Genomic DNA, 12,069 nt, shown 5'->3' on the forward strand with positions numbered 1-12,069 from the left:
TTACCTGACTTGTTTGCTGCCAAGGTGGTTTTATTGTTTTGGCTGCTGGGTGGAGGGAGGAGAGTAAAACAGCAGAGGAGTCACGCTTTTGTCTTGCTTAATTATAATGTACGCTTTTAATAAAACCTTTTAGTGCCATGAATTAAATGGCATTGCAATCCTGCACAAGAAGAAAAATGCTACTGCTGTTGTAGCTGACAGCTGAGTGGTTAGATGGCCAGCGTGGGTCTGAGGCTCAGAAGCCTTTTCTTTGCTGGCTGGAGATACTGTTGGGTAAATGTGTTTACTTTTTCCTTAGTATTTATACTAGTTAATGTGTCGCACTAGATAAATCTACTTCCTGAGTCCATCTTTCAGCTTGCTCTCTTCCCTCCCAATTGACAAATGGTTTGAGTTTGACACCGTTTTATCAGTTGAGCCCCTGCTGGGTGCTGCATGCCTGCTTGTTTCTGCTTTATCGTGAAAAGTGAATTATCTGCAATATTTTGTTACCATCTAACTAGCAGTTGGCAGGCTTTCTTATATGAACTGATTTAGATTTCAGCAAGGGGAGGCTGTTGTCTTTCTCTGCAAAGCCTCGTTGTTTCTCTCCAGGAAAACAAAAGATCCCAGAGCTTTCTGCACCGCAATCTGCTGCTGTCCCACTTTCAAGGAGGTGTTTTGTTTGTTGCGGCAGCTTCCTATCTCAAAATGATAAATTGAGCGGACATGTGCGCTGTTTTAAACCTCTGTCTCCAGGACTTTGTGTTCACTTAGGATGAAATACATTATTTTGTGGTAGGCTGTGGTGCGATTTACACTTGGTTTAAAGATTACAAAGCAAAAGAGAAAGCATCAACATCTTTAGCAGTGGTAGTTTGATGAGAAATAGCTGTCAGAAGAACTCTACTGACTTACCTCAAGTGGGTTGCAAATGCATTAGGGATTCATTAATATTAATAGTAGAATAGACATTTCCTGCATTCCTTTGACATCTTCCACACTCTTTTTTTTTCTTTGCCTTTTTTTTTTTTTTTAAGAGCAACTTGGAGTGCAGTTTTAACACTTCTTCAAGTTAATACAAGGATGATAAGCTAAAGTTAAACAGAAGGAGACCCCTGAGTGTGTGGGGTCGGTCTCTAGGAGTCCTGGAATTTGGTGCTGTGCTTTAAAGATTGTGGTAAACTCTTGAGTGAGGCTTTCAGGGCAGTTTGCAAAATGGGTCCGCTAGGTACAATTGTATCCAGAAGAAATTGTTGTCAGAAGAAATTGTTCTATGAGGGTGATGGGAAGGTCACTATCAAAATGGCATGTAAGGGTTAATAACAGTGTAGATTTCTAAAGCGAACACAGTAGTGGCTTGTTCACCTACTGGTGAAAAAAAGAAAATCCAAACCATTCTTCAGTCTTCAAATGTTTTGTGAGGTTGGCTGAACAGTTCAGTTTGAAAAATAAATAGCTGCAAGGTAATTTTTACTTACTTTCTCTTTTAAGTCTTGTCATGCACATTTTGATGCTTCTGCTTTGTCACCAGTAGGCTTCCAAGCTTTCTTTCAAAAAAAAAAAAAAAAAAAAAAATTTGAGAAAAACACCAAATATCTTTGAGACGTAAAATAAAACCAAGAATATTTTCAGCACTAGGAGGGAACATGCAATTGCGATGATCGTTTTTCAGTGTCCTGCACAGCACATCACAATTTCACCCACTGAGCCCTTTAACTAGGAGAACTCATTGTAGTAAAGTGAGGCAGGGGCTTGCTTTTTATAGAAAACGCAGCTAAGAGTCGCAGTCCATAAAACCTCAAAAGAAAAAGATAAGCCCCCACAAAGTACCTAGTCTGGCAAGGCTAGCCATGCAGCAGCTACAAACGCCAGGAGTGCGCACGAGTTTGGCAGCTCTTACTGATAGGGCAATTTGAATTGTCAGTGTGCGTCTGCTCTACTTGTTGAGCCTAATGAAAAGTACAGTTTAATCACTGGTGTGCCAAATTGACCATGATTAGCTGTTATTGCAGATTAGTGCATTGTCTGGGGCTCCAGAATTATTGATCCGGGTGCTGTGCTCTGGTGTTTTCTGTGCCCTCTATCGTAACCTCTTCTTAATGCTTAGGGGAGGGAAGCAGGAAAGGAGAGTAGGAGGGAAGAAGTCCAGATGGGAAGAAAACAGGTCCTGAAAAGACCACATAGGAACTAGGTCAGGTGCTCTGGAGATTAAAGAAGCATGCTTCATCCCTGGACGCAGGAGGCAGGGACAAGTAGCATACAATTACGAGGAATTAGAACGGCAACAAGTAGTGCAGATTTATCAGCTTTAATTGTCTATTGTCAGGACAGAGCCCTTCTTGTAGATCAGGCGCTGCCAATGCTTTAATACCTCTAATGGACTCTCTATTGTGGGATTATCTCTCCTAAGGACAATGTCTTTCTTAAAACTAGTTGTTTTGGGAGAGGGAGGAAAAAAAAGAAGAAAAAAAAAGAAGTAGCTGCAGCCCTCGTTTTTTTCGCTCTGGTTTGTCACATTCTGCAGGAAGTAGCTGAGAGCCCAGTGTTGCTCTTCTGTCAGCAGCCCTATTCCTTCAGGGGAACTGATAGACACCTATTGAACATTAACCCCCTTTGCTCCACCTTCCCCAACGAGCTCCTCCAGAAACAATAGCTGGTTGATAAAGAGCAGATAAGCAAGGACACCCGGCTTAAGAATCTCTCTGCTATCTTTATTTTAAAAGCTTTCCTGGGTTTTGCAAAGTAAACATTACAACATTTAAAGAAGGATAAGGTGTCAACTATTTAATGAGAAGTTGTGTTTAATAGCAGAGGAATTCTTCCCTCCCCCAGCCAACACACAGGTATGAAAAGACTGTTATTTCACCACCGTGGGGTAGGAAAGGTGGAGAAATGACAACTGTACTCTTAGAAGCTTAAAAAGTGGTCCTTCAGCCCACCCCTGCCAGATTCCCTAATCAGCTCTAAACATACAGTCAGTATTTCGAATCCTTTGGTCCTAGATGCACAGTAGTCGCGTTGCTGGATCTGTGATAATCTGTGGGTAAATATTTTCGTTTCCACCATATGCTCTTTGTCATGGTGTGTAGCTGTTGTTTTTGTTAATCTGTTTTGAAACGCGCTCCGTGGCCAGTTCTTTGTCTGAGAAAAGTGGCGTGGTTCCACCCGTGGATCTCACCCTCCTTCCGCTGTGTTCATCAACTCCATGAGATTGGGCAGCCTGAAGAGTATCTGAAATGAAAACTGAATTGTGCAGCAACAGAGCCTGAAGTTTCACTGTGGTTCATATCACTATGACTTACCAGGCAGGTTGAGAATACCCCCAAAAATGTCACGACTGCCAAGTTGGGAAGAGACATGGAAGTTGAATTAATGCAATTAATTCTGAGGTGGTTTCATTATTTCAGATTGTTGTGAGCTTGTTGCGGGGCTGATGTCTTTGAAATATTCACAGGAGTGAGCCTTCTAATACCTGTATAGCATCCCATCCCTCCTCCATAACAATCTGGAAATCAGCCTATTTTAAAGGAAAATTTCCCAAAGCACACCCTTTTTTCAGTCCTCTGTCACCAGTAAGATTGGAAAGTGGATGGAATGGGTTGGCCTGTTTTCATTCATTTTTCCTCAGACTCAGTTGCTATGGACAGAATATTCAAAAGTCCATGTTTGGGATGTAGAAGGTTGGTTTTTGTGCTCAGGTTTTCTTGTCTGGTATAAACTTGGGTTGGTAGAAACATGCAGAGACAATGCAAGCGTTGTTGTATGGGCTCCTGGCTATCATCCCTACCTTTCCCAAGACCACCATCGCTCAGAAGTGGGATGGGAAGGCTGATGGTAACCAAAAGTGGAACATCTGTGGTCTTTGCTATGACGCATTTCCCTTCTCATAAGGGACAAGGAGATGGCTCCTTACATTTAGTCCAGACCCTGAAGTCTGCTGCCTTCTCCCACGATTAAAAAAAAAAAAGTGCAGTGACAAAGCCTCTGCTGCTGCTGCTTTCTCAATACCTTCACCCCAGCTTGCTTCCTGGGAAACAAGAGTGAGTGGCTTAAGACTGTTTCGTCTTTGCTGCTCAGCTGCGTTCGCAGCAAAGAGAAACCCAACTTCTCACAGTGACTTCTTGCCCTCCCGACAGCAGGCCCAGACAGCCTCAGCTCCTTCTTCTCAAACTGGAGCCTCAACAAGAGGAAATGGCTGAAGCTTAGTTCTCGCTTCTGTGTGCTGCAAGAATGTGTTTTTCCATTGGAGGAGGGTTGTTTTGGCTTATTCATAAGTCATCTGAGCAGTATTTTAATAACGCCTAGCTGGAAACAAAAAGGGATACAGTATTTTAGTTTGACTCCTCTTTTCTCTTTTTAAGGAAAATTTCTTGAGAGGATAAAACAACAGAAATCAAAAGAGATGTTAAGGCTTGCACTAGGCAGTAGCTGAGAGCACAGCCAAAAGATCTGCTCTTGGTATTGCACAGCCGAGACAAAAATAAACGTAAAGGCATTTGGAAGTGCTAGGAGGCAATGACCAGGGTGCTCTGTAATTAAAGGCAGTCCCTGAAAGCTGCGTGTGTTAATTCAAAAGCCTCCTGGCTACAACATACACCACCCCAAATGCCCTTGGAAAAACCTTCATGTAGATTCAAGTGCAATTTTAATTTCTCTCCTTATAGGCAATACCATGCTGAAGTAGTCTGGGGCATGCAAAGCCTCTGAGATTGTATCTGAAGCCTATAGGCTGTGTTTTGTAAAGGACAGGCCAGTCTGTGAGAAGAAGGCTTTAACTTTTCATGTTGCACAGTCGCTAGAGCGTGCTGCGTCTCTTTCTTTCCCTTGAATCTGACAGCAACCACGTTTTCAGAAACATGGCCCCAAAACACAAGTGTATCTCAGCAGAACTTGAAAGCAAGTTCTTCTTTGAGTTTGATTTCTCAGTTGGCTTTTAAAAGATGTGGAATCGTGCAACTACATCATGTACCTTCTCCGAGTAATGACCACAACTGGTCCCCAAATGTTTACCAGCACAAGGATGCCTACATGCAGGAAGTGGGAAATGGGGGTGGGTCTGGTAGTTACTCTTGATGTGGTCAATCTGCCACTGACCTTGTTTGGGTAAGGGGAAGGGGAGGATGTGAAAATGAGACTCTGCTTTAATCTCTTGTGTGCATTTTATCTCCCCTCCAACTTTCTAAAGAAGTTTCATCTATTAGAGCCAGCTCCCTTCCCTCCGTCTTCCCCTTAGCATTACAGCTCTTGCAGGCGCAGGGAGAACAGCAGCAGCAGCAGCGGCAGCTGAGGCTGAGTCGCGCAGGCTTGTTGTTGAGCTGAAGTGGTGATAGCATCAAAGGAAATGGATGGGGATTTCTGAGATCAGAGCTGTTAGGGCCATTCATGATTTGTTGCCAGGCTGAAAGCTGCTGCAGAGAGCGCTGCCTGAGAAATGCTGATTAATACGGTAATTGAGGTTTTCTATGAGCGAGAAGGAAAAAATGAAAATATGACTAAAAATGTTCTTTTTGAAATGAACAACATTTTGAGATTGCACATTCCAGACAATAGCGGCTACTGGTATGAAAGATTTCTATAAAAGAGCAGAAAACTGCTGGTTGAACAGGGCGTCTTTTTATGTTTCTCTATTAAGGAGGAAGGTCAGAAGGTCAGTCTATATATTTCTTTAATGGCAGAGTTTCCTTTGTGATTGTTACTTTAGTACACATTCGTAACAATTTGTTTCTGTCTCTTCTTTCTTGATAAACTTAGTTTTATTCCAGATCAGGCACCATTAGGCTAAACCTGCACACCAGTGAAATCCCTTCTGCTGCGCTACAGTAGTTCTGGGCTCAGCTTCCCTGAGACACCTGGAGCTAATTTCAGGATAGCCTCGGAGTGTGCCACAGAGTTATTTGAAGTCCGTAGGCTTCATAGGCTGTACTCGCCTCCCCAGGCTCCGGGGAGAGAGCCGCACTGACCTGGGATATTGGCATCCTCCTGTCGAGTATTTCACTTCATCTGATCTGATCTAATCTCTGCTTCCTCTTCTTCTCCAGCCCAAAAGCATTCTCAGTTCCTTGAAAGGCAGATTTGCTTTTTTCCTGCTCTCCTTCACATTAAGAAGATCAACCCCTGAAGGAAACACATCAACCCTTTTTTCTTGGCCCCCCCCCCCCTTTTCTTTCAAACTAACAGGGAAGTGAAAAGCTCTGAAACAGCTGCCTCTCAGAGTGAGACTATTTTTCGGTAAAATAATCACCTTCAGTATGACTACATTGTTTTTCTGTTCTATGCAGTGTGACTCAGCATCAGTTAATTAACCCAATCAAGTAGGCCGGATTTCTCTCCTTTAATGAATGGTTCTTCCTACTTCAGAGCCTTCCTAGACCTCATTTTGGATGCGCCTCGGTTTTACCGGGTATATCCAATTACATTTATATCCTTCGGCCCAGTGCTCGGGCCACCTCTCTTGTGGAATTACACCATGGTGGAAGTTAAGCCAGGACACTCACTTGCAAGCAGTTGCCCTACTTATGTCTGCTGCCATGAGCCCTCCTGTGTTAGCGCATATGGAAGGTCTTTACACAGATACACTATTCTCAGCATCACAGACTGAAAATGGCAAATAATCCTTTCCACACTTCTTTTTATCAGAGGGAGGAGGAGCAGGTTAAGGGAAAGGGATGTGTGTACACCCGTCAGAGAGACAGACAGGCACCTGATTGCATAAAATGTGCTTTTTTTCCCTCTTTCTCCCTTTTTCCTGTGAAGAAATACGTAACACCCAGATCACCCCAAAATATAAGCGTGCGTGTGTTTAAAAGAATGTGAAACTAGCTGCCACGTAAAGTGCCGGGAAGGCGATGAGAAATACGCTCGCGGACATGGGAGAAGAAGGAAAAGTAGTAGAGTTGCCTCACAGTGAAGCAGCTAGCGTTCACACTGGGCTGTAGATGGCTATAAATGGAATTGTGCATCACTGTTCCTCTCGGCCCGAGGACGCCTCGCTGAAGAGACAGGACCACTGAAGGAAGTAAGGCATCTGGTTGTTTTGTAATGAGAAGCAGGAATGCTCTTAATAATAAACAAACAGGACATTGTATGCCATCATCACAGGATGTCCTTCCTTCAGCCAGCATGCTGACTTGGATCGGAGCTAAAAAATGGGGTGCAGGGTCTGCTAATTGCTATACCAATCCTCCTTCCATCACCAGCGTGCTCCCGGACAGTGGCTTACATATTGCCCTGCGCAAGATCAGCGCTTGCTTTCTTACCACGCTGCAAAAGAGGCGTCAAGTTTGGAAACGCTGCCTGCCTTGCCCTGCTCTTGCGAGCTTCCCTGCTACTGCTTAGGGAGAGGGGGAAGATTTTATTTGAAGGAGGAAACCGAGATGTTTTTCCTAATTCCTTTTACAGGCGATTAGAAGGAGACTCTGGAAAGGGATAAAATCAAAACTCTGAAACTCCCAAATTGGTCATATCAAGTAAAGTACTATAATTGTTAAGGTTTGGGAGTAAGCGCTTTAAATCGGGTTTTACTCACTATTCTGGAACTTGGGAGTCATTTTAATTGTACTTTTTATAGTGTTCTATCTAGTCAAATTGAGGGAGAACGAAGGCGGGTACGTGTTGACCTCTCGAGCTTAAAATAGCACGGAAAATAGATTTCTAGTAAAAACTGTCTCGCATGCGCTTCCCGTGAAGCGCAGAGGTGCGCGCCCGCCCACCAGACCCAGGCCGCTGGGCAGCGGCCCGGCTCTCCCTGCTTACGCAGAGGCCGTCCCCGGGCGTCACATCTCGGTCGAAAGGGGAGGAAAAACCCTAAGAATTAAAATAAACAAAACAAACAAAGCCAGTGCCAGTGGGTTGCGTGGGGGCTCGGCGCCGGGCAGGGGCCGCAGGTAGAGCCCCACCTCCCGCGCTGTGTGGAGAGGCGCCGGGGGCAGAGAGAGAGAGAGAGGGAGGGAGGGAGGGGCCGGTGCGTGAGCGGCGCGCGGGCTGCGCGCGAGGCGCGGGCGGGCCGAGGCGAGGCGCGGCGCGGCGCGCGGCGCTGTGGCAGGCGGCCCCCCAGCGTTTCCCAGAGGCAAGAGCAGGGCGCGCGGCAGCACCTGTCTGACAGCGGGGGAGGAGCGGGAGGGGAGCGGCGGCTGGAGGTGTGAGTCAGTCTCCCGGGGACCCAGCCGCTGGAAGGAAGGAGCGATGTTTACTCTGTAGAGATGAGCCAGGTTTGCCGCCGACGGTGGGCTTCGGTGTGGAAACGCGCGCGGACTCTGCCCCGGTAAGGAGCGCGATGCCTCACCCCCCCCTCCCTCACCCCCCCACCTCCCCGGCTGCTGCTTCTCGCCCTCCCCGGCCGCGCCGGCCCCGGCGCCCGGAGGACGGAGCGCAAGTTTCCTCGTCGCCTCTCCCGGGCCGGGAGCGCTCCTCCGCTCAGCGTTAACCCTTCTCCCCGCCGCGCAGCTGTCACCCCCCCACCCCCCGAGTTTCGCTATTAGTCTCCGCTCCCCCTTTTAATGCCGGGAGCCGGTAAATACCGCACCGCTCGCCTCGACTGCCGCCGGGACGGGCCGCGGGGGCTGGTCCCCAGGCGGCGGCGGGGGAGCTGCGTGCCGCGACCCCCCGCCTCAGCCTCTCCGGGCCGGTTGCCGGCGGCCGCGGGCGCCCCGGCCGTGCCTCCCCGACGCGGGAGAGGCGGTCGCCGGGGGGGCTTCGGGGGTCTCCTGGAGTTAACCCGGAGTCAGTCAGCCCATAACCTCTTCCTCGGGGATCGTGCTCTTTCAGTCTTGGCGTTTCGTTTTTCCCGGAGGAGGGGTGTGAATTTCACAGTAGCCGCGTATCCGAAAAGGAAAAACGAAGGGATTTTACGCCGGGCTTGAACGTCATTCCCAGCTACCGGCGTAGGCACAGATTTTGGTCCCTAATGAACCTTACGGAAAGAGCCCGACCTAGTACCTGTTTGGGGATAGGTTTGATAACAGTGCTTCTCTCCTGAATAGACAGAGGGGCTGAATGAAGGGCTCGGTGGAATTGTCCTGTGAGGTTCCTGTCCAGTGCTTTGAGCTAGTAATTCTCGGAGGTACCATCAAAATCAAAAGGGACAGAGGAACTTTTTTTAATTATTTACTTTTTTTAATTTCCCCTGCTCCTTCTCTTTTCTTTCTCGGCCCCCGGGAACGTGTTGCAGTGCTTTGTGCGGGGCTGCTGCTGCTGCTGCAGTGATGCTGGCAGGATGTCGGCTTTCTCAGCCTTCCATGCCAAAGGATGAGGGGACGTCAAGAGGAGGCGGGGGGGGCCAGGTTGTTTTGAAAGTTGTTTGTGTGTTGAAAGCCGGTGGGAAAGTTCAGGCTTCCCCATTTGGAAGAGGCAAGGCTGGGTTCCGCTCTTCCAACATGCGCTTTCCATTTTTAGCTTCATTCAGACGCAGACAGCAGCTCCTTTCCTCTTCCTCTCCTTGTTTGTGACACTTTTCTGAGGCAGCTTTTCCACAGGCAACTAAGTGGTCTTGCATCCATGACCCCACTTTTTCTTCAACATGGAATATTTTTTTTCTCTCTGAGGTATTAAGGAAAGGGTCTGAAAAAGGTAAAGCGGTTGTCAGCCTAGTGATTTTTTCTTCTTTGTTTTTGTTCCCTCCTCATTATTACCAAGGCTGGCGTTTTAAGACGCTGCTTCAGTCAGAGGAGCTTCGTTTACACTGCTTTTTGGCTATTACTCAACTGTACCAACTATCCTGCATACGCTTTTAAAGTGTCACAGACTACTGTATTAGTCACGCTGTCTCAACGGAAACCACAACACTGAAGGACAATGAGGATTAAAGGCTGTTTTCTTATTTTCCAGGCTGCCACACAGTGTAGCTCGGACGCTGTGAGTTTCAAGAATCTGGTGAAAGGGAGAGAGTGGACAATGAAAATGGACATGGAGGATGCTGACATGACTCTGTGGACGGAAGCTGATTTTGAAGAGAAGTGCACATACATTGTAAACGATCACCCGTTGGATCCCAGTGCCGACGGAGGCACCCTAACTCAGGCAGAGGCTTCCTTGCCAAGGAACTTGACTTTCAAATATGCATCTAACTGCAAAGAGGTAAGCGGCAATGCTCTGGGGAAGGTTGGAGTCAGACAAGCCAAATCACAGCGCTTTGGAAAGTGTGTGCTCACCCTGGCTTCCATTCTTTAACACACACACACACCCCCACCCCATCAACAAATGTTGCCCACTGGCTTTTGAGATGGGACCCTAATAAGTCTTTTAAGAAACTGTGAGCTGGTCATCTGTTGTGTAATATTTTCACTGGAGATCACAGCCAGCCTATCCCTGAAACTGGTTCTGTACCAATTCGCAAACAGTTAAATTTTCACACAATTTGAACAGCATCTGAATAAGCATATTTAAACTGTGGGGTAGTTCTCTGTGCCAATTTCGAGACTGCTGTTTGCCAGGACCATTCATTGCCTCTGGCTCAGAGATTAAAGTGCCTCAGTTGTCCAATAAATAGTTTTAAAAAAAGTAGAGGGAGAAAAAAAAAGCAAATTCCTGGAAGTGTGTTTAATTATTTCTTTTTGTTTTCCCTTTGGTTATGAAATTGCTTTATTCTTTTCGTGAGCTTGCCGTATTCCCGACTTCCTAAATTCTTAAAAACTCCGGCATACCGGTTAAGGAAGTGATGGTAGAACTATAGCAAGCTTGACTGAAGGGTGGCCGTAGCTTGAATTAACTTTTGTTTATCTGGGACAGTATCTTCACTGGTAGCTAGCCGTGCGAGTCTGTCCTATCCTTGTCCCTGGAGTGGGTACATTCTTTGTTGTTGTTTCAGAAGGGTTGGAAAGAAATGAGCCCGGATGAGCAATTTGGTTTTGTGTTTACTCCTTCATATAGAGTAGCTATTATAGCTAGGTGTGATGTTCGGTAGGGTAATAACCCAAGGGACAACCCTTCATTTCTCCTTGTGCTGAGACTTGTGGTATAGCAGCTATTACCTGTGCTTCTACTTTGGCTAAACACACTGACCACAGAGCTGAAAAGAAGAGGTACATTCATCCGTGCCTATCAAATGTTTCCTTCCCAAGTAGGCACTTGTTTTATCCCGCATACAGAAATAGGGCTGGACCCCCAGCCGGAGGGTATTGGCACCGTGGAATTCAGCTTGGCAGTGTCTAATACAGTGCCTAGTAGGTTTGGTAAGAGGTTAAAGCTAAATTCTCCTGTAAAATCACTCTTCTCTTCCCATCCACCCTGCCCTGCCCTGCAGAATTTTGGCAGAGAAAGGACACGCTCCAGGAAAAAAGTGCGAAACGTTGTTTTGTGTTATTGCATCGTTAGATAGGTCTTACTTTGGCAGGGGAGTGGGGGGAGATAAAGCTGCGACTCCGCTGTGTGATACGGAAGGATTTCTTGGTTGAAGGATGAGCTTGCAGTGTGACAGCTCGGGCAGATCCTCGGCAGCCGGCTGGTGACTGATTGGCTGCTCAGGCTGCTTGCTCTCTCTGCCTGCATTTAGTCCTGCTGCCGTGGCAGGAGATGTCCGAAGAGCTTTCAAAATTCCCAGTGCCGTGTTTGGAAACACCGAGGTGTAATTTCCTTACACTATAGCTCAGGTCAGTGAATCAGGGTAGGAGGATTGCAGCCACCTCTGTATAAGAGGTGGGGGGAGAGAGAAGTCGTTGAAAGATTCTTGGTTCTTCCTTGTAAAATGTGACCCGTGTAGCTCCCTGCTAGTGGGAGTCTGAATATAGGACATCCTCCTTTTGTTCTCCAGAGTTCCCCCTGGTCTTCTATTTGCGCTGAGTAACACCTACCATAAGGAGCAATAGGAACTTTGGAACCCTGGCTCTTTCTAAAGTAGCTCTGAAAGAAAGGGCCGATCTGATCCTTTCCCCCCCCCTTCAGTGAAAGCTACAGTCCTGTGAATGTACAGAGAGGTCACTCACTTGCTACTTGTCTGCAGGGTGAAATAGTTGCAGATGGCATAATCCGCTTGCGTTCTAGCAACTTCTGACGTGAAACATTTTTTTTTTTCTGTCTGCCTTCCAAGTTTGATTTTGCTCAGTGGAGTCAGGACTGGGTGTGTGTGTCTCTTGCACATCAATGTTTGTGGGGTCA

The 12,069-nt window shown here is 46.9% G+C and overlaps 1 protein-coding gene across 3 annotated transcripts in view; it reads left to right on the forward strand.

The window, feature by feature from the left end:
• Window positions 1-12,069, forward strand: part of PRDM1 (PR/SET domain 1) — a 102,399-nt gene that overhangs the window by 69,132 nt on the left and 21,198 nt on the right. Inside the window, exons 1-2 of one of the 3 annotated variants that reach the window (XM_075498472.1) lie at window positions 8,105-8,242; window positions 9,805-10,053. In XM_075498472.1, coding sequence (XP_075354587.1) covers window positions 9,871-10,053 — 183 coding nt within the window. In that variant the 5' untranslated portion in view covers window positions 8,105-8,242; window positions 9,805-9,870. Of the gene's footprint in view, window positions 1-8,104; window positions 8,243-9,771; window positions 10,054-12,069 lie in introns of those variants that run through there. The other 2 variants (XM_075498471.1, XM_075498470.1) reach the window with 2 other exon arrangements.

This window comes from Mycteria americana, chromosome 3, assembly GCF_035582795.1.
Source record: "Mycteria americana isolate JAX WOST 10 ecotype Jacksonville Zoo and Gardens chromosome 3, USCA_MyAme_1.0, whole genome shotgun sequence".
NCBI classification, from domain to species: domain Eukaryota; kingdom Metazoa; phylum Chordata; class Aves; order Ciconiiformes; family Ciconiidae; genus Mycteria; species Mycteria americana.